This window comes from Tursiops truncatus, chromosome 9 (genome assembly GCF_011762595.2).
Source record: "Tursiops truncatus isolate mTurTru1 chromosome 9, mTurTru1.mat.Y, whole genome shotgun sequence".
NCBI lineage: Eukaryota > Metazoa > Chordata > Mammalia > Artiodactyla > Delphinidae > Tursiops > Tursiops truncatus.
The window spans coordinates 99,572,685-99,594,614 of NC_047042.1; the positions used below are offsets into that span (position 1 = coordinate 99,572,685).

The following is a 21,930-nucleotide window of genomic DNA, read 5'->3' on the forward strand; positions in this document are numbered from 1 at the left end:
ATAGGTCCCTTCCAGCCCTAATGCTCCCCCAGCGGATGCCTCGCAACGTCCCCCTCCACCCTTCCTGGTCGGTCCCTCCCACGCCGGGGGGTCCTGCCAGCCCCTTGCCCAGGGCCTGGGGGCCCCCCGCCCGGCTGTCCCTTGGTCACGAAGGGCAGAGGAGTCATTCAGCGCTTGGCTTTTATGACGTTTATTTCCCACGGTCCGAGTCCCGGGCGGTCTGGGGGGACTGTCCCTCTCTCCGGGCCGCTCCTGGTCGCAGCCAGACACCGGCGGGCGGGCGGTTAGAAGAAGTTGGCCACCCGGCGGAGGGACTGGACGCGCGCGCTCTGGGCCTCCCAGTCGGAGAAGCTGCGGAAGTCGCCCCGCTCCACCAGGTACATGCGGCCGCGGTAGTTGGGCTCCTCGTACAGGACCCACCTAGGCCAGAGGGCGGCGGAGGTCAGGGGCCCGGTGCTGAGCAGCGCAGGGCCCGGCCGCTCCTATCCTGGCACCACAGCCGCGCGTGCCCTCCTTCCCCGCAGCCGCCGCCCCGCGCCCCTCCGCCCCGGGCCAGCCCTTCCCGCCCGTGTTGGCTTATTTCTCCGCCCACCTCCCGCCCGTCCTTTCACTGCCCCGTGTGTCCGGGCCAGTGCTCGGTGAGACACTTTGCACCCAGGGGTGCTCAGTTGACATTTGAAACTGACCAGTCCAGAATGTTCATCACAAGAGCCAGGAGTGGTTCCAGGACGCACGTCCACTCTCATCCTCCCACTCCCCCGCCCACACACCCCACTCCTTCCTGCTCCTGAAAAGGGCTGTTTGCACAGACAGCACCCAGCACGTGGCAGGGGGCCTGCACAGAATGGGAACTGATTACTATTCATTCGTTCCATCGTTCAGCAAATGTGTTCCTGGGTCCACGTGTGCGCCCAGCCCTGCTTCAGGCCCTGGCGAGTCCCACATCAGTCAGACCACAGGTTCCTGCGGTGGGGTGAGGGGTGAGGGAGACAGCTGCACGGATGAGGGAGCCTTTCTCTCCCCATCGCAGCTCCCAGCTCCAGGGCAGCTGCTAACAGGCCGGGGAGCAGAGACTGGCGACAAGGACACGGACTGGTCTAGGAGCACCTATGGCTGGGCTCTGGGCCAGGGCAGGAGAGAACAGGGCCGCTCATCACCAGAGGCTATGGGGCTGCAGGTAATTGGGAAGGTTTCTCTCTTGGAAGGCGCGGTGGGGGGATGGGGCCCCCCGAAAGTCGTCTCTGCCTGCGGACCGGAGGGCAGGGGATGTGATCTGAGGAGAGGCCTCTGGACACGTGGGGAGCGTGGCTGTCGCAGCCCCGTCCCTCCACTGTCCCTGAGACAAGCAGGCAGCTGGGAGGGCCAGGGGGACCCCCCCCCACCGAGCTGGGCTCTGGAGCCTTTGCTGAGGGGCGAGGGGGCGGCGGCGGGGAGCACGGCGGGCCTCAAAGCCAACTTGGTCCACACCCACTCTGTCCATGGCGGCCCTCTCCACCTCACTCTGGCCTCTTTCTCTTTGACCACTGATAGAACACAGCGTTTTTCTCTGTCAGTCACGGAGGGGCTGGGGGCCTTGGGAAGCAAAGCAGGCCTCAGTCTCCAGGCCCCCGACAAAGGGGCTACACACCCAGGTCTGGCTGCTGGGGTCCCTTCTGGCCCAGGCCATGGGGTGCTCTGACCTAAGGGTTCTTGTCCATGGACCCCAAAGCACTCTGGTGCTGAAGGAGGTTTCTCCCCAGGAGACACATCCTCAGAATCTGTGAGCCCATCCAGCACAAGGCCAGCTGCCACTCACCTGCCACCACCGTCCCTCTCCTCCCCCATCCCAACCCCACATCCGGAGCCTGGCACAGTCCGCTGAGGGTCAGGGGTCGGGCATGAGAGAGAGGTGGAGAGTGGGAGTGAGTGGGAGCACTGGGCAGGCCGGGTCCAGTCTGGCCGCTCCCCACCCCTTGCCCCGCCAGCCTCTCCGTGCCCACCGCATCCCCCACCCTGCCCATGACCTCCCCACACTCCGCGCACATGCTGAGGCCGTGGCCTGAGGCACCTCCAAGGGAGTCAGCCCCTCCCTCCCTCCCTGGAGGAGCTGGGAAGGACCCCCAGCAGTGTCCTGGGCTGCCCTGGAGCATATGGGCGTCCCCAAAAGGAAGAAGAGGAAGGGACCGGCTAGGCCTCCGCAGGAACCCCTCACCCTCCCCTGCTTCCTGCCGTGGGAGGGAGGGGCGCGCCGTCCGCCGTCGGCACCAGGACTGCACCCTTGGGAAGTGGGCCTCGAGGTGCTGGCATATCTCTTCCAGGTGCCCTTCAGGACACGGGTCTGTGGGGACAGGCCATTCCTGAGCGACTTGGGACCCAAAGAAAATGGCTCCTGGCAGGTAGGAGGTGTGGGGAGACCCACCTTGCACCCCCAACCTCAGATGCCCGGAAAGCCCTCGAAGGAGGTCACGCCCACACTAGGGGACCCTGGGGGGCACCACTGGGCAGCTTTTCCTTGCCAAGGGCTTACATTTTTTTTTTACAAGTTAAAGTCACAGGAGGCCAAGGACGAGGGCTCCATGGGGAGCGGAGCAGAGCCCGGGTCCAGACGTGGGACCCACTGCAGGCAGTGCCCCACGGAGTCCTCGCCCCTCTGAGCACCACCTCCGCTTAGGTGAAGTGGGGGGTGAAGTCCCTACAGTCAAATCTTAGCTCCTACCTTCCTGCCTTTTTCTCTTAACAAGCCCCTGGAGTCCTGGGGCTGGCTGGAGGGGGACTGGGCCTCGGGGCTCAGGATACCTTCTACACAAAGGTATGACTCTGGCCTCACAAGACACAACTTAGCCAGCAAATGGTCGTTTTGGAATTCTACCCCCGGATTGCCAGGTGCCATTGACTGAGGGCAAACCTGGAATTTCTGAAAGGCCTTTGGGTCAGGGGCCCAGGGCCCAGCAGCCAACATCTGACCTCGCAGGGGAAGGTGGGGAGTTCTTCCTCCAGCTCGGCCACGTCCTCCTTCAGTCCCTCCCATGACCATTCGCTTGCACCCTGATCCCGTGCCTCAGAAACACAGACGGCAAAGGGCTCCCGTAGCTGCTGGGAGAAGAGCCAGGCTCCTGGGACGCACGTTTCGGGGCTCTTCTCCTGGGACATGGGGCTGAGATCTGGGGAGACACCCAGCTCTAGATCAGGGACAGTCTGACTTGAAGCCAAAGGCCTGGCTGCAATCCCAGTGGGGCCACTCCCAGCGGGGTGGGGTAACTTTCTGGGTCTCAGCTTGCTCCTCTGTAAAATGGGGCAATGCTCTCCACTCAGCTGGGCAGATGGGGTGTGAGCAGGGGCTGTGAAACTGGCACAAAGGGTGTGCACAATGGGCGTTCAGATGCCCTTGGCTGGTGGAAGGAACCCGGTGTGCGGGAGTCGACGGAAGCACAGGGTTCTGACGGCTCTCTTGGGCTAGGGCGGACGAGCCCCCCTGGGCCTGGGGAAAAGCCTCCCAGCCGCTCTCCATCCCCCAGAAGTGAGCCACTGTGACATCATCTCCCCGGGAGGCCAGCGTGGCAGGGCTGGGCGTGTGGTAGGAGAGGTCCAGTTCGGAGTAAATAACGGGTGAGCATGTGGGCAGGCCCACCCTTGCCAGAGCAGACTTCTCCCAGCTCGAGAAAACCAAAGCGCAGTCCATGAGCTCAGCCCAGTCATAGAAAACGGCTAGGGCTGCAAAGTGCCCTCCTGCCATCGAGGGGGGCCTTTGGGGCCCTGCGTCCCCTCACCATGGCCTTCCTGGGCCAGGGGGACAGATGGGGGAGGGAAAAGGTCTCTGGGCAGGGGACAGGCGGCCCCCCTGCTGGGGTCTGATCCAGCCCGGCAGGCGGGGAACTGTGGTCAGCGGCCACGCGGGTTCTACTCACGCGCCGTCCCCGTACACCTTGATGGCGTTGACCCAGTTCTTGGTCCAGCCCTTACTCTGAAGGAAGGGACAGTCGTCCTTGAACTCCAGGCACTGGCCCGTGAAGTTGCAGCCCTCGAAGATTTCTAGGCGGAAATGCTCCCCATGCTGTGGGCCCCCCACAAGTGGAGGAAGGAAAGAGGGTGAACAGTGGTGACGTTTCCCGTCATAAACAGGAGCCCGTGTGGGCAGGAGCTTGGACCCATCCAGCACCCAGGGCACCCGTGAGTTCCTGGGCTGGGGGGCCGGTGAGTACCCCGACCTCAACGCACGCCCCTCAGACCAGAACTGCCGCTCATTCTTGCGTATGAGATTTGGTTGGATGAAAGGGGTCTATTAGTTTAAAAAGATTCAGAGCCCCTGAACCAGTCCAGTCACTTCGTTCTTCAACTGCAGAACCCAAGGTCCAGAGAGGGCCAGATCTCCTGGGACAGCGGCCGCCCTCGGACCGGCCCGGGCCACTGGGCTTCCTCCTGCCCCAGACATACCACCGCATTCCTCTGCCCTTCACCCCCTCCTGGGCCACAGGCCACTGGCAGCCTTTAAATGATAATATTTTACAAACTGTAATAGAACGTTTATTAAAACACGAAGCCAAAAATCTAAAACAAATAACAGGGATCTCATTTGCTGAAATCCCTGCTGGCTCCCTGGGACGAGGACATACATCTCCCCATAAGATTCCCCGTATTTCCAAAGACCGAGGTGGGCCAGCTCCCCACGGGCTCTGGCGCCGGCGGGGGCTGGGTCTGCGCCACAGCTGGCCCCAAGGACGGCTCTTCCGAGAACAGCATTCGAAAGATACCCAGGGTAGTTTTCATATAAATAGCATTATGCAAGATCCAGGGCCAGCCATGTTAATTCTTTTTTCCAAATGTCCGTGACCTGGTGGAAATCTTAAGAAAGCATTCTTACAATTTGAGAGGCCAACGCCCAGCTGGTTTTGCAACCCATGTAGAAAAGAGAGGGGTTTCCACACAGGAGGCCCCTCCCCTGGGGGTCCTCAGATGTCCGTCCAGGAGAGGGTCCTCCCGCAGACACAGGGCCGAGACTCTCTGATAAGTTGTACACCCCTGGTCTCGGGAACCAGCCATTTCCCACCCTAGCTTCCGGAGCTCACAGAAGGTCAGTTAGGACTTTAAGATGGAAAAATTCTAAGGAATGGGAATGCCCAGTCTCAAACCCTATACCCTGAGGGCAACATCGCCATGGGGGAGTGACACCTCTCATTGGCTCTCCCGCACGTACTGGGTGGCCCTGTGAAAAGGCAGCCACCTGCTGGCTCCTGCCCCCCAATTCCCGCTGCCTGGCCAGTGATACCTAAGCTTCCTCCGTCGGCCACTCCATTGAAGGCTCCTGAAAAGCACTAGAAGATGACCTGCTTGGGTGGACGCACCAGGACCACATCAGCCTTACTTTAGCTGAATGCTCCCCTATCTGGTTGCAGAGCCAAACCTCTCATGTTTTCAATAGCATTTTAAGTGGAAAACTCAGCAAGATTTTGGCATCAGAAATTGAAAGTGGTTTCCTGATACATGGCTGAAAATGCAGGAATGAAAACTCCCAGGGGCTTTCCTATTGGGTCCCCACGCATGGGAGTGGCTGGGTCTGTGTGGGGACATCTCTCGGGCTTAAAGATCTCACAGTCTCATCCGTTCCTAAAGCTGGGAGGGCCCTGCTCCCCCCACCCCTACCCCCCGATTACTCATCCCACGTCTAACCAGGCCTAACTGGGCCCTGGGTCACTCCAGCAGGAACCGCCCCCACCCCGGCCAAGTGGAGTGGCCCAGGCCCACTCACCATTCCAACAGGCCGACAGGAGCCCATGTGGTCGTTGTGTCTGTTCCAGAGGTAGAAGTCGGGGTAGTCGCCGTGCTCCAGGACGAACTGCTGGCCCCGGAAGTCGGGGTGATCGAAGCAGACCCAGGCCCCACTCTCCACACGGACAGAGTTCACCCGGTTCATAAAGCCTCGGTCTTGGAAGTTGTCACAGTCCCCGAAGACCTCCAGCTTCCGCCCCGTGAAGTGCTTGCCCTCGTAGAGAGTAATCTAGAAAGGCCAGGTTAGAGGACCCAGGAGTCAGGGGCTTCTCTCCTGTGGCCCAGCATCCACCACTGAACCCCAATTCCCAGGCCCTGGAGCCCCGACCTGTGGCATGCAGTAGGCGCTGTTGCCTGGGTGAGGGAATGCCTGGATGGCAGGTTGAGGTCAGACCCAGCACCCGGCTCGCCCCACCCCAGGAGGCCATGGTTGAGCAGACGGATCTCAGAAGATATGAGGGGACAGGGATTTCCCCTTTGTCCAGGGGCCCGTTTGAAAACAGGGTCTTTTCAAACTCCCACTGCATTTTTTAAACTCAATTTTTGTTTATTGTTAAAACATAACATCCAACGAAATGTTTCAAAAGAAAACACTTCACCTACAACCCTATAACCGAATATTCACTTTCCAGAAAGTCAGGTTTCCGAGACTGGGCCCCTTAACAGGAGATATTGAATCCAATGAGCCAAGTCAGGGCCTGGCACGGGATTAAAGGCTCCAAAGAGGGCTTTTTCAATGTAACCCCGTCCCTTTGTGTTCTAGGCCCCTCCTCTGGGTGACATGCATGTGTCAGACCTGGAGCTTTCTAACCCGGCGCTCAGTTCAGACACTGTGTCCTATGGTGATGTTGCACTGATGGGTAGTCCCTGTTCCCAAACTAAACATGACCCAGATGGTAACTGGACTTGCTGTGGTGATCATTTGATAATGTATAAAAAAATATACAATGTTATACACCTGAAACTAATAAAGTCTTGTTAGTCAATTGTACTTCAATAAAAACAAAACAAAACAAAAACAAACAGAAGAACCATACCAACCCCAAAACTCACTCACTTTCTGCAGAGGAACCAAAAATTCCAACTCTCGATAACTCTTTGGGTTTCAAGAATCGTGCTCCTAGAAGGGCCCTGGCAAAGTAATGTTGCCTGGGGCCCAGTAACTGTGGTCATGATGTACGTGTACTGTCACTGAGGGTAGAACTGCTCCTCTGGGCCCCTCGGAGGTAGGCGAGGCCAGAAGCTTTGGCCAAAGGGATGTGTGTGGACGTGGAAGCTTTGAACACCACGCACCACTTCTCGCCTCTCCCTTTCCCTCTGCTGATATCAAGGTGTCCCTCTGCAGCACAGAGGAGGGTGTGCAGACCACAGTGGAGATGAGCTCTCGGCGTTGTCGCTGAGGCATAACCCAGCCCCCGCAGACAGATACAGTAATGCTCTCACCCACTAACCTTGAATGTAGCCCCTGGAAACCAAAGGCAGTCTCAGCTTAGCTAGAATAGGGAGCCAGGGAAGGGGGTAGGGATCCAAACTTGCCACTCTTCCCGCACAAGGCAGATCTGATGGAGGGCTCCCCCCGCCCCAGATATTCAAGGACAACTGGTCACCCACAGGATTCGAAGGTCCCTCAAATTTCAACATTTTGCAGAGAACCTGCCCCAAGTGCCCCTGAGCAGATCCTGAGGAAGGAGCAGCCACGTTCGAACAGCCTCAGGCAAAGAAGCGGGGCCCAAGGGCTGCAGGGCAAGTCGAGGATCCCCACTCCAACCCCGGCACCCCTTAGGTCTGAGCACCGTCCCTGCGCCGGGCTCTGGGGCACCGTCCCTGCGCTGGGCTCTGGGGCAGGGGCTTGGCGCCGCAGAGCCAGTGCTGGAGACACTGGGTGGAAGAACTCCCCACCCACATCACAGAGGCCCTCAGCCGGGGCCAGGCACCCCGTTTTGTTCAGAAATTTAGCCCACTCTGCTCGGGGTTGTCAGATGCAAAGGGCATCAAGCGGGTTGGCCGCACCTGTCCCCGGCCCCCATCCTCAGCACAAAGAGCAATGAGGGCGGGTGTCTGGGCCCCTGCGGTCACCCTGGGCGGCGGCGGACGGACGCGAGAGGTTAGAGTGGGCACTCACCTTCCCCGAGCGCTGCGCCATGGTGCGCCTCGTGCGCGGTCCCACCGGCCCGCGGGGGCCCCAGATATAGCGGGCGGCGCCCTGCTGGCTCAGCGCCGCCCCGACAAAAGATTTGCTGGGCCGGCGCGTTAGTGCTGTCGGGCGTGCTAAGCCCGCGAGGGGCCGCCCGGCCCGTGGGACCCAACCCGTCCCCCGCCCCCGCCCGGGGGTCTCCCTGGTGCTATCGCGCCCGCGAGCCCAGCCAGCCCCCAAGGCCTCCTCTCTCGCCGGCCCTGCTGAGTCAGGACTGGTGGGCCCCGCCCCGCCCCCCGACGCCTCTGCCCTGGGGTGGGGTTCCTCAGGCTCCCCTCGCCCTCCCTCCTCCGCACAGAGCCTTACCAGACCTCCCGCCGCGCGCTCTCCCACCCGGGGACCCAGGCTCACATTGGTACTGAGTTCGCTTTCTCTTCGAGTGAAGAAGGCTGGACCCCTGCTCCAGAGGGCAAAGAAGACAGCCCCTGCCCGCCCCCCCGCCCGCTGCTCTTGTCCATCCCAAGTTTGTGTACCCTACCCACAGGGAGGCCAGACAAACCGAAATGTTGGAGCTCGGCACAGAGGAGGGTTTCTTGCAAGGGGCATGAAAGGAGAACCGGCTGGCTCACGCTCAAAAGGCTGCAACTCCCTGCTGGGTTTCAGGGAAGGTTTTTTTATAGGCAGGGTGAGGGAGGGGAGTTGCAGGGTGTGAAGTGGTCCGGCGCCCGCACAAGTCTCTGCTTGGCTGACGGTGAGGTAGTGGGGCGGTGTCAGGTGCGGTAGAGTGCGGTGGTGTCACAGGGGTTAACGTGATCAATCAATCGTCAGGCTCCAGTAGGCCTGGGGGCTCCGTGCTCATGGTCATCAAGTAGTTAACTTCTTCCATTTGGTGGCGATTTTAGCATCTGTAAAACAACTCAGGAAGTGTGCCTCAGATACTGTCATCTAGGTACTTCAGGGAGGAACTAAGGATTCTGTGAGCCACATGGCTGATTTACCGTTCAAATTCTTACCAGTTCTCCTGGCCCCACTGCTCTCTCTATCACTACATGTTCACATCCTTCCACTCATTAATTCTTGAGCCAGGCTTTTGTGACTCAGGGGAGGCCTGGGAGACTTACAGCTTTTCTACAGATGAGAGTCAGGCAGAGACATGCGGGGGAGGGGTCTGTCAGGAAGGTCCTATAGGGTCCTGCTCTGTTACACTTCGGTCTTAGCTCCCAGCCCCACCCACCTTAAATTTTCTGCTCCAGCAGCACCCTGGGCTGCCCCTACATCTCTATGCCAGGCTGTGGTCCTGCAGACTCCACTTCTGCTGTTTTGCCCCCCAGAATGCTGTCCCTCTACCTCTGCCCCTCTCCGCCCAGTCCGTGCTCACCCTTGATCCGTTGAGGTGTCACCCGCCCCGACTCAAACCCCACTCGCCGGTGGGCCACAGTGCTCTGCACCCAGACCACCCTGGACAGCAAGGACGGGTTTACAGAAACACGCAGCCTCACCCCAGCGTGGGACTTTCTCAGGGCACAGACGTTCTTGGCACATAACAGAGGCTCAAAGATTGTTTGTGGAATGAACAGAGTCAACACTGAGGCCACAAGATGCGCACCCCCAAATTGCCGGGGGGATGAGACGTGCACGCGGAGAACAATGCAGGGCGGTTAGCTGGGGCAAGGGGCCAACCCTGAGCTCGAAGGAGAGAGAGCTCATCCAAGCCATGGTGACCCCAGGGGGCTTCACAGAGGACAGGGCAGAGAGGACGCGGGTGCGGGGAGCAGTCTGAGCTGTTCTTAGGAAAGAAGATTTTTATCACCGTTTCACGGATGAGACACTTCAGGTCCAGGAAAAGGAGGTCATGGACAATGGAGGCACAGGGGTGACCTTGTCCCTGCTCTGGGAGGCTGGCACATGTAGTGCAGACACTACCACCTGCATGTCACCCTTGCATCCAAGGACAGGCCTGCCAGGAGGCCTGGCCTGACTGCCATCCCCACGGGCATCCACACTGGCCAAACCACACATTCTAACGTTTGCCTCCGGACACAGGCCCTGCTGGGGAAATGGAATTCAAAACAAAATCTCCCAACCCAGAGAGCCTGTCCATATAGGTTGAAGAGAGAGAAGAGTCGTATTACTGACTAAGCATTAACCCAAGAGATGATGCGTCCCAGGCAATCTGTACAGTGACTGCAGAGACAGAGAAGGCTCAGCCTTTCAGAGTCAGGCAGACATACTCATTAGGTACATGTTCTCAAGATATAATTTTCTCGTATCTTTATGCCCAGATATGAGAAAATTAATAGGCTTTGCAGTTCAGAGTAAGGTGGCAGCTGAAGTTAAGCCCCTCTCCTCCCCGGAAACTGGGAGGTGGGACATTATGTTTCAAACAGATAGCTCCCAGCTGCTACAGGAAACCTTCAGAGTATTAGATTGGCAAGAGGTTTCTTTAGCCATTAAAAAGGTGCACGTAACACACCACTGTAAAGCAATTATACTCCAATAAAGATGTTAAAAAAAAAATGGCGCCCATACATGTGAAAAAGACAAAGAAATTCTGGAAGAAAAAGGGGAAGGGGAGTCTCTTCCCTTGTATTCACCTGGGAAAATTAAGCCCCTTATTATTTTTTTAAATATAGGCTTTATTTTTCAGAGCAGTTTTAGGTTCATAGTAAAAGTGAATAAAAGTATAGAAGGTTCCCATGTCCTCCCCACCTCCACGTATACCGTCTCCCCCACCATCAGCACCACACCCAGACTGTACGTTTCTTGTAGCTGATGAGCCTATATTGACACATCGCTATCACCCGAAGTCCACAGTTTACATTACAGTTCACTCTTGGTGTCGAGTTTTGACAACCGTATAATGACATGTATCCATCACTATAGCATCATACATATACATACAGAGTATTTTCATTGCCCTAAAAATCCTCTGTGCTCTGCCTATTCATCCCTCTCCCCTCGCCCCAACCCCTGGCAACCACTGATCCTTTCACTGTCTCCATAGTTTTGCCTTGTCCAGAATGTCATCTAGTTGGAATCATACAGTACGTCGTCTTTTCAGATTGGCTTCTTTTAATGAGTGATATGCCTTTGCATTTCCTCTACGTCTTTTCGTGGCCTGATAGCTCACTTCCTTTTAGCGCTGAATAATATTTCATTGTCTGGCTGCGTCACAGTTTATCCACTGACCTACTGAACGACATCTTGATGGCTTCCAAGTTAAGGCAATTACGAATAAAGCTGCTATAAACATTCATGGGCAGGTTTTTGCATGGAGATCAGTTTTCAGCTCCTTTGGGTAAATATCAGCAGTATGTATCCAGCGAGTCTGGATCATATGGTTAAGAGTATGTTGAGTTTTGAAGAGACTGCCAAACGGTCTTCTAGAACGGCTGCACCGCTTGCATTCCTGCCAGCGATGAATGCGAGCTCCTGCTACTCCGCAATCTTGCCAGCACTTGGTGGTGTCAGTGTTTTGGATTTTAGCCATTCTGCTAGGTGTGTAGCGGGATCTCATTATTTTCAGAGTGTCTTATCTTTAATTTGTATTTGCCGTTACTATGCCAGGGCCCACAGACAATGCACACAGGGGATGTGGGCAGAATTCAAAACAGAGCAGTGATTTGGGGTATTTTCTGCAAAGCATACTGAAAAATGACCAGTCACAGGCCTCAGAGAATTGGTAAAAAATGAACCTGTTGATAAGATGTCTGCAATTTTAACCTCTGTTCCCCATTCCCAATGCAACATCTCAATTCTCACCCAGGATTTTCATTATAAGGAGGTCAGGTCTGCCAAGACTCACGTGATCTATGTGTGCCTGAGAAGAGCTCCTCCCCTAAACAGCTATCAATACACACATATACAAATACAAGACTGGCAAAACCTCACCAGTAGAGACTCATTTCTTTGAGTGGATCATCTTCAAAGCATTGTTAACATGTACTTTGAAATAGGTGAGATCTTAAGCCACATATGACAGCTAGTTGGGGACAAAATACTGGGGGAATGGGCTCAGCGTAAGTGTGGTGACAGTGGAAGGAGCAGGCTGAGGGTGCTACCTTGATTTTTAGAAAATCTCAATAACATGCAAACTTAAAAGCTGTCAGTAGCTGCTCAGTGTCAGAAAGTTGCAAAATGTGTGCTGATTCAGTGCCCACCTGCCTGCCTCCATCCTCCTGCCTCTTGTTTTTGTCAAGTCTCTCTCCCTTTTGGGCAATTTAGAGCATAGAGAGCTCTAGAGAATAAGGAACAATGACACACCCACTACCCAGGTTTGTCAAATATTAATGTCTTGCCGTGTTTATGTCAGGTTGATTTATTTTCTTTAAAGAAAGAAGTCATCAGAAGCTTTTCCTCCCCACATATACCCACTACCGTGATGTTTGTGTTTATTATTTCTTTGCATGTTTTCACATCTTTACTGTCTATTTGTATACAGGGAAATAATACACATTTTTACAACGTGGCAATATTGTATATGCACCCTTCTGCAATTTGTTATTTTGTTGTTAGTGACCCCAGTTTCTGAAACGGTGAATGAATAACTCTTGGAAAAGTCCCTCAGAAAACTAAGTAAACTCTCCCATCTAGTTAGTAAATTGCATGCTGGGAAAATTCAGTGTATATTAAAATCAGGCAAAGAATACTGTCTTTTTTTTTTTTTTCTTTTGGCCGCGCCACAAGGCTGGTCAGATCTTACTTCTCCAACCAGGGATCGAACCCCTGCAGTGGAAGCACGGAGTCCTAACCACTGGACCACCAGGGAATTCTGCGTTTATGGGTGAAACTGTGGGACAATTGCTCATTGCATGTTGCAGGGTATCAAGTATCCTCGGGTCCTGCCTACTGAAGGCTACCCTTCCTCTGTCATTCTGACAAATGGAAACACCTTCACATTCCCAAAAGAACCCCGGGGCCAATCTCGCCCCCTTTGGGGTCCACACCTTTAGTAAAATTGTCAGGGGAAGCATGAGCACACCTTCAACTCCACAGGATGAAGCAAAGGCCCCCCAGACCCATGCATTTGTGTTCAGCTTCTCAACATCGTCCATACGTACATCATGTTTGCTCTGCTGTTTACTGCTTACTCATATCCTTTGCTCATTTTTCCCGAGTCCTTCCTGACTGATGTGTGTGTGTTAACCTGTTATCTATTCCTTTGTGGTATGTCTATTAGTCTGTTATCTGTTCCTTGCTTTTGTGTCTGTTAACCTGTCATCTGTTCCTTTGTTGTGTCCGTGTGTGTTTTAACCTGTAATCTAACCTATTATCTGAAGACCTTTCCCAGTTTGTGGCTTGAACCACTGGACTGGGACCCATTTTTATTGGACAGGGAGGGAGGGAACACCTTTAGCCAGAATCTGTGCCCTGTCTGTGGACTAGCCGGGACCTCAGCCTTCTGGGTTGAGGGGTGAAAACATCCTCTGGCTTGCTCAGTGTGAGGTCCCACGGACCAGGGGTTCCCTGCTCTGCCCGAGTTCAAATCCACTTCTAGGAGATGATGATAAGACATCTCCCTCCCAAAAGAGGGGCCAGAGGTCTCCAAGGGGGAACATTGGATTGGGGTAGGGAAGAAACGGGTGGTAGTGCAAAGGCTGGACGCGTGGGTCCTGGAAAGAATCCCCTTGTCCCCCATATCCTATCCTCAAATACTGCGCCGCTTAGGTAAGTGAAAGGCGCTGAAGCCTGACCCCTAGAGGTGGTTACAGTAACTACACTCCCCCTCCCTCTCAGGGAAATTGTTAGGGGCCAGGTAGTGGGAAGACATAGAATTATAATAAATTCAAAAATGGGGACAATAATAATGACTCTCATAGTGTTTACACAGTAAGGCACCAACGAAGACTTATTATATCATTTAATTTTCTCAACTATCTTAAGAGGTAGGTATTATTACCCCCATTTCATAGATGTGGAAAGTGAGGCAGAGTGAATAAGTAACTTGCCCAAGGTCACACAACAAGTAAGCAGTGGAGTTGGGATTTGAATCCAGAATCCATGCCCTCAACCCCTACAGATGCACAATTCCAACATTCCTTCAGCGTTTGGCAGTTTTCCAAGGATGCCCAGCTTGTCTATTCCTGTTCTTGTTTTGGACTTTGCTCCACCAGTTCTTCCTCCTTCACCTAAGTCTTCAACATTTCCTGATCTAATGCCTCAAAGGCCAAGAATATGCCCATCCTTTAAAAACTCCCCCTCAAATGCAAATTCAAAGCACAACGAGACATCACTCTATCTCGTTAGAATGGCAGAAATTTAAAGAGACAACCAATTATAAGTCTTGGTGAGGATGCAGGGCAGGTGGACACTCCTGAGCTGCTGGAAGGGATGTAAAACCCTGCGGCCACTTGCAGAAACATATTTTTATAAAGTTAAGATACACCTACCGTGCGACCTGGTGTTTACCCACGAGCAATGAGAACATTTTTTTGAAAAGTAATTAACTTATTTTTTGGCTGCGTTGGGTCTTCATTGCTGCCTGCGGGCTTTCTCTAGTTGCGGCGAGCGGGGGCTACTTTTCGTTGCGGTGCGCAGGCCTCTCATTGCCGTGGCTTCTCTTGTGCAGCACGGGCTCTAGGTGCGCGGTCTCCAGTAGTTGTGGCTCGCGGGCTCAGTAGCTGTGGCTCGTAGGCTCTAGAGTGCAGGCTCAGTAGCTGTGGTGCACGGGCTTAGGTGCTCCGCGGCATGTGGGATCTTCCTGGACCAGGGCGCGAACACGTGTCCCCTGCATTGGCAGGTGGATTCTTAACCACTGCGCGACCAGGGAAGCCCCGTTAGTGCTTTATATATGGTTAGATATTTTGACTACGGATTCAATTCCTTTAACACTTACAGTTCTGTTTGGGCGTTGTATTTTTTCTCGAGTCATTATTGGTCATTTATAGTCTTCCATTCCATTGACCATCCATCTAAGTTTTCAGATTTACTGGCATATAGATGTTCATAGTGTCCATTTAAAAATTTTAAATGTTTTTATCTGCTGTGGTACCCTTTTTCCACTGCTAATATTCGAATCCGAGTTTACGGAACATTTGCATGTGGCCCTCGGTCCCTTCCCTATGTTTTGAATCTGAGTTCCCCGCCCCTAACCTGCTTCCCGTCCTGCGCCCCCGCCCTCCCAGGGGTGCTCTCATCTGAGAGGGGGAAACGCTAAGAGGAGGCCAGCCTCCGGGCCCCCTTTCCCGGCTTCCCAAGACTGGAGTGTGTTCCCATTGTGGGAAGAGTTGGTGCTGTCCACTTTCCCTCAATAGACAGCATCGCCCAGGTGGGGCTGGGGGTGAGGTGGGAGTCGAGAAGTTTAAGCAGCAGATGCTCTCCTCCGTGGTTCCTTGTGTTTCCTTGGCCTCCCTCACCTCATCCCAGAAAAGGAAGCCGGGGCGCCCATCAGCAGATCAGTCTTCCCCAAACAGAGTTTTCACCGGGCTTCTCCCCGCTGAGGAAACTCATCACAGAGCCGCCAGTAGACAGAGGGATGGAACTGCATCTTCCCTGAGAGGCCAGAACCGGCTCCGGGCGCCTGGTGACTCTTAGCACCCCGAGGGGGTGGGGAGCCCACCGGCCAGGAAGCATTGGCGCCTCCGGAAAGGTAACACAGGAGCTGTTGGTGGCCAGTCACCCATCAGGGGCGGGTGGCAGGACGGGCAGGGAGCCTGCGAGGAAGATGCAGCCCGCCGCGCCCTCGGCGCCGGGATCTGGGGGAGAGAGGAAGGGCCGACCTCCTCGCGGGAGGCCGTGGCGCGTGCGCGTGGACTTGGGGGCCGGGGACAACCGCGTGGCATCTCTCACACCCCCTTCCTTGCGGAGCTCTAAGATGTTAACACGCGGAGCACCGGGCCTCCGCCTCCCCCTCCCCCCGCCGACCGCCCCCCCTCCCCGCCCCTACCCCGGCGTCGGGCTCCCCTCCCTCTCCTGCGGAGTCCCCCGCTTTCCGATAGCCCTTCACCCCGAAAACCCGAAAAGGAATCTCGGAAAGTGAGAGAAGAAACCATGGACAAGCTTGCAGGTCACTAGGGCAGGGCCTCGGGAACCTACACCCCAGTACGGGCTGCAGCGGGTCAGGAATGCGGAGAAAAAGGGCGCAGAGTCCGTGCCTTCCTCGGACTCCAGGTGGCGACAGAGCAAACGCGGCCGGGGGCGGGGCGGGGGCTCAGGCTCCGCCCCAGTTGCTCTCAACTTAGAGAGACCCACCTCGCCCCACCCTCACCCTCACACCCGGACGCACCGGCAGCCCTTAAAATAGATGTTATTTGGGGTTAAGTCACTTGGACAACTGGCTGCAGGTGTCACCTATTTAAGAAAAATCGTTGGGAAAAACAACCTCGAGATTGAAATAAAATTTTTGTCTAAAACAATTTTCATTTTGTAGTGGAACACCAGAATCCAGCTCGAGAAACAGGCATAAGTGGAAACCGATTGGGTTCAACTGCTTCTTCATTTTGCAGATGGAAAAAGGTGAATCCAGAAATGTGGACTGTCCCCCCAGGTGGCAGAGCAAGGGCAAGAACCTGGGTCCTCCACCCTCCCCAGCAGTCAGCCCAAGGTCACTTCTTTATTCCAGGGGCTGCATCTTCCCGAGGGGGTTATATAACCCAGGCAGCTTCCAGCAGCATCGGGATCACGTTGCACTCGTCAGAAATGCAAAATCTAGGTCTCGCCCCGGAACCCACTCAGTGTGACTCTGCACGAAGCCCCCCACCCCCACCTGAGGCTGCAGTGCGGCTCACACGCTCACGTATGTGCTGTACGGTCAGGCCTCTCGTGATGGCAGCTCTCTTGCTCTCTGTACATCCCCTTCCGGACTACACCCTATGCACAGACTGAGCTTCCTACCTACGTGCCCCAGGCCCCAGCTGGTGACTGTTCTTATCAAAGGGGCGGTGAGGGGTGTGCCCTTCTGCTGGTTTCCCTGGTAACTAATGAGCCAACCTGACGTCAATTCCCCCCATAACTGGTCATCTCCCCTTCCCCACCGGAAGCGAAGGCTGCCTCCACGTCCTGCCCACTGTCAGCCTCACATGGTGGGGTGTCGCTCCGGGACCTTGCTTCAGACGTGTAAGCTCCCACATCCATCAGACCACTGATGTCTGTGCTGCTGACTCTGGGCTCTTTCTGCAGTCTTGTAGGCCTGCGGGGTGCGGCCCAACAGTGCACACGTGTGTCCGCACTCACGTGTACGTGAAGCATCTGGGGGCCGTGGTCCACTCTTAGAAGGCTCGTGTTCTAGGTTCTCACACGAATGCGAGGTGACCCTTGGCAGGCGTCACAGACTGAATGTTTGCGTCCCCCGAATTCATAGGTTGAAATCCTAAGCCCCAGCGTGGTGGTGTGAGGCGCTGGGGTCTTCGGGAGGTGCGCAGTCATAAGGGTGGAGCCTCACGAATGGGCCCGTGCCTAATGAAGACCCCGAGAGCTCCCTCATCCCTCCCACCACATGAGGACCATGCCTGTAAGCCAGGGGGCAGGCCTCTCCGAGACCCAGTCTGCCGGCGCCTTGATCTTGGACTTCCCAGCCTCCAACGATGAGAGAAAAACCTCCATTGTCATGGGCCACCCCAGTCTGTGGTGTCCAGTGAGCATGGCCCGAGTGGACCAAGGACAGCAGGTCACAACTTCTCAGAGCATCAGCTTCCTCCTCTGTAAACCTGAGAGTTCCGGCCGTGTGAACTTCGCTTGATCACGCTTACGGTGACCAGCTCGTTCTGGTTTGCCAGGGACTGTCCTGGTTTTCAAAGTGAAAGTCTGACCTTGTGGGACCCCCGAGGGCGGCCACAACAAGTACCACAAATGGGGTGGCTTAGAACAACAGAAATGTATTCTCTCCCAGATATGAGGCCAGAAGTCTGAAATCCAGATGTCTGGAGGCTCCGAGGGGAATCAGTTCCGCGTTCCCCCGGCTTCTGGTGGTGGCTGGCAATCCCTGGCATCCCTTGGCACGTAGCTGCATCACTCCTGTCTGCCTCTGTCCTCATATGGCGTTCTTCCTTCTGTGTATCTGTCTCTCTGAGTCCAGATTTCCGCTTTTTATAAGGACACTAGTCATTGGCTCAGGACCCACGCTACTCTAGTATGACCTCATCCTAACTAACTACGTCTGCAAAGACCCTATTTCCAGATGAGGTCACGTTCACAGGTGCTGGGGATCAGCTACAACAAAGATTTTGAGAGGACAGAATTCAATGCCCCTCAAGTCCCAGGCAAACCGGTTGGTCACTCAGCATATGCTCTGACATCCTGCAGTCATAGAACTGCTACCTGTGGTCCCCCCTCATTCTTAGGTATCATTGCCTAAGCGGTTCTCAAAATGTGGTCCCTGAACCACTAGTAAATAGCCCTGGAACTTGCCAGAAATCCAGATGTCTTCGCGGAATCATGAGCCCCCCACCCCACCCCTTGTGCCTTCCCGAGCCTTCCAGGTGGCTCCGGAACGTGTCAGAGTTTGAGAACCAGTGGCCAGCAGATGAGCCGCCCCCCGCAGGCATCACAAGGGAGTCGGTGGCCGACTTGGAGCTGTTTCCATCATTTTACAACGTCACGCAACGCTCCAGTTACAGGCACAGAAAAGGTGGTGCCTCTGAATGATTTCTGCTCTGGGATAATACAAATCCACACGTCAGGGCCGAGGAATGTAACCTTTCCAGCTGCACCAGCTGTCAACACCAGGCTGGCACTCTGCTTGCTTCAGCCTTTTAGGGTAAAGTTCAGGACATGTCAACCTCACAGCGATGCCCATAGAAAAGCCAGAGATTACCGTATGGTTTTACTTGGATTCTTCGTTGATCTGGTAATGATGGGAGAAGGAGGAGGGACTAAAATGATAAAACACTAGGAAGCCAGCGACTCTTGCAGAGGGCGGCTCTCCCTGTGGGAGCGGCAGCCGGAAAGGGGCTGCTTTGTTTTTGGAAGAAATAAATCAAAGCTCTGCCCGGGCCTTTCTTGGGCAGCAGTAAGAACTGGGTGAAAGGTCTTGACTGCTGAGGCCGTAATATTTCCAGAATCCTATGCTATTTCTTGAGAAAATTCATAACTTAAAAAGATGAGCTGGGAATTCCCTGGCGGTCCAGTGGTTAGGACTCCGTGCTTTCGCTGCCGAGGGCGTGGGTTCGATCCTTGTTTGGTGAGCTAAGATCCTGCAAGCTGCATGGCGCGGCCAAAAAAAAAAAAAAGAAGAAAAAAAAAATGAGCCAAGCCCATTTCCCAGGTTGTAACAGAACGTGGGAGCTGGAGGGGCCTTTGAGCGTGACGACGTCCTCAGAGGAAGGACCGAGGTCCCCACTCGGAATCTGAAGGAACAAGCTGTCTGTCCCCCGACCAGGGCTCATCCACTCCATGGCCACAGGGTTCGACGGGGCGTGTGCGCGACTGAGCCCTGCGGGTCCAGAGGGACCTTCAGTGCATGTGACCATGAACTGTGGCAGAGCCGCACGTCTTTTATTATCGGGCCAGACTGGAAGGAAACTTTTTTTTTTGGTGTGGTAAACTTGCTTGTGGAAGTAATCTGTGATTCTCCATCTTGCCTTCTTGGATGTGCAGCCCCGTGATGATACGGCAGCACTGCCGGAATTCGGAGTCACCGACTATGGCGGGGGACGCACAGGTGGGAACCTCGGGAGCTTCAGAAAGCAGTGGAGGCCCTGCCGTCAGGTGGAAAACTCAGGCCGGGGGTCTGGGTCAGCTCGTCATCCGCAGGGCAATGGTCTGCACTTGCATTTGGGCTTTGGGAACAGCGAAGGTTTTCATACTCGGGTCCGTTACAACAATCCCTGACAAAGGGAGGTTTCCTAGGTGCAGGAATCAAGGCCAGAGACTATAAAGAAGTTACCCAAAGATACGCACTAGCTGCAGAGATGGGACCACAACGGCTACGTTCTGAGTCTTAGTCCGAGGCTGCATTTATTTGGGGTTCCCTGTGGGTATTGGGGTTGTGTTCACACATGCAGTAGTGCGAACAATGAACTAAGAGTTGGGGGGTCTCTCTGGGATCAGGCCCCTCCTCTGAAAACAGATGCTAAGTTAGCTCTCAGCATCTTCGCAGTCCTAACTCCAGAGCTGACTTCCCCAGGTCATTCTAGGAAGCTATCAAAGGTACGGAAAGGTTAAGAAGAATGGGTAACACAAAAATGTTACTCAATGTCAAGCTTTTTGGCTTAATGTAAAACTGTCCGCTCTTGGGGAGGTGAAGGAGTGGGGTGATTCTGGAATTTTCTGAGAACGCTTCTGAAGGCGCCCTGGTTTCCTGCTGGCACAGCCTTCATGGCAGCCTCTGTTCACCTGCACAACAGTCTCGGTCAACTTGAGTCACCAGGGCAGCCAGAAGCCTTCTGCAAGCAAGCCTCTCACATGTGGCTGCAGCCCGCAGGAGCTGGAGATGTTTTTCTCTGGAGTCTAGACTTCTCCAAGAATTGTTAAACCTTGTTTCCATTTAGCCGATCATCTAAAAGGCAGCGGGCATGGGGCTTCCCTGGTGGCACAGTGGTTAATAATCAGCCTGCCAATGAAGGGGACACGGGTTCAAGCCCTGGCCCAGGAAGATCCCACATGCCGCGGAGCAGCTAAGCCCGCGAGCCACAACCACTGAGCCTGCGCTCTAGAGCCCGCGAGCCACAACCACTGAGTACACGTGCCACAACTACTTAAGTCCACAAGCCTAGAGCCCGTGCTCCACAACGAGAAGCCACAGCGATGAGAAGCCCGCGCACCGTGACGAAGAGCAGTCCCCGCTTGCCACAACTAGAGAAAGCCCACGCGCAGCAACGGAGACCCAACGCAGCCAAAAATAAATAAATCAATCAAAAAATAAAAGGCAGCGGCGTATTCTGCGTCCTCTGACTTACTGTTAACGAAGACTGCTACCATCTGAGTCCGAGGCGTCCGAGGCTGGCTGCACCAACAATGGTAAGGGCGCCCGGTAGGTGCGCTCCTTCCTTGTTAGGAGCCGATAAGGGGTGGACCCAAGATTAAAGGTCATCCCGGTGCACTGTGTGAATGGTGAGGATTTCCCCTTCCCTGCAGCAGACACAGGCCAAGTTCCACGGAAGCCGTCTAGGAAGCAGCCCATGGGAGGGCTCAGCTACTCATCCGTTCAACAGACAAACAGCTACTGTGGAGACCCTGGAGGGTTGCCATTGGGGAGAGCGCAGGAAGACCCTTCAAGAACGCGGTGAGAACACTGTCAAAAACACTGTCCAAATATATCACTTTTTCATAGGTCTGGAGATTAAAGGCTTGCACCAGTCCAAGGGTGTTTAAGGAAACTGGCTGATTCTCAGCACAGCGAGATTTGTGGCACTGTCACTTGCCCTGTTGCCAGACCCCTCCTTAGCAGCTGCACGCAGGGTCAAGATGGGCTGGTGCTTTCTCAGCCCCCTGATCAGAAAACTGTCATCATCTGCAGTGTCTGGTAGTTCCCTGGAAAACCCCATCTGCAAGGCTTGTCTTTGACCTGACTGTCTTTTCCCTGGGGGTGTTCGTCAAAAACAATCAGTGGCAGTTTATTTGACACTGAGGCAAGGACAAACTAACAAAAAACCTCTTCTTTTTTTTTAACAAGAAAGGCTGGAGAATGAGATGCCCTGGAGACCCTGAGCAGGCACAATTATTACTAAAGGATTTTAAGCAAAGGGGTAACACAGAACAATTTATGTTTTAAACAAGTTGACTTGGGGAATTCCCTGGTGGTCCAGGGGTTAAGACTTGGGCTTTCACTGCCGTGGACCCAGGTTTGACCCCTGGTCGGGGAACTAAGATCCCACAAGTGATGCGGTGTGGCAAAAAAAAAAAAAAAAAAAAAAAGTTGACTTGGGCTGCAGTAAATGATTTGGAGGGTGTGGTGTTAGAGACTAGTATGCAGTGAAGATGGAGAAAAGTGGGCAAAATATAAGATTTTTGAAGGCAGGGCCCTTAGGATTTGTTGATGAACTGGCTGGGAGGGGACACAAGGGAAGAGGTAGAGGATGGCTCCCCAACTCCTAGCTTTAGTATCTAGTGGATGATGGTGCCATTTCCCGAAGCAGGGTCCAGGGCAGACCACGTTTTTAGGGAAAATCAAGAATTTG

The 21,930-nt window shown here is 54.6% G+C and overlaps 1 protein-coding gene and 1 long non-coding RNA gene across 7 annotated transcripts; one reads left to right on the plus strand and one right to left on the minus strand.

Annotated features, from left to right (window-relative positions):
* Positions 1–274: 274 nt before the first annotated feature.
* On the minus strand, positions 275–20,840 carry CRYGN (crystallin gamma N). Of its 5 annotated transcripts, none has more exons than XM_033863522.2 (4): positions 20,710–20,840; positions 5,723–5,971; positions 3,885–4,030; positions 275–420 (listed from the first exon to the last, which is right to left on the minus strand). In XM_033863522.2, exons 2-4 carry the CDS (start codon positions 5,885–5,887, stop codon positions 285–287), a joined length of 447 nt encoding a protein of 148 aa, XP_033719413.1. In that variant the 5' UTR covers positions 5,888–5,971; positions 20,710–20,840; the 3' UTR covers positions 275–284. The 5 variants fall into 5 exon arrangements, with proteins under 5 accessions (XP_033719413.1, XP_073666216.1, XP_073666213.1 ...); XM_073810115.1 differs by lacking the exon at positions 20,710–20,840 and adding an exon at positions 8,436–15,725; XM_073810112.1 differs by lacking the exon at positions 20,710–20,840 and adding an exon at positions 7,865–15,725.
* On the plus strand, positions 280–4,603 carry LOC141279599 (uncharacterized). 2 transcript variants are annotated; one of them, XR_012334153.1, is made up of 5 exons: positions 280–377; positions 1,031–1,177; positions 2,298–2,375; positions 4,099–4,170; positions 4,319–4,603. It is a non-coding gene; the product is annotated as an uncharacterized lncRNA (long non-coding RNA). The 2 variants fall into 2 exon arrangements; XR_012334154.1 differs by lacking the exon at positions 4,099–4,170 and having other exon boundaries at positions 4,319–4,364.
* Positions 20,841–21,930: the final 1,090 nt, after the last annotated feature.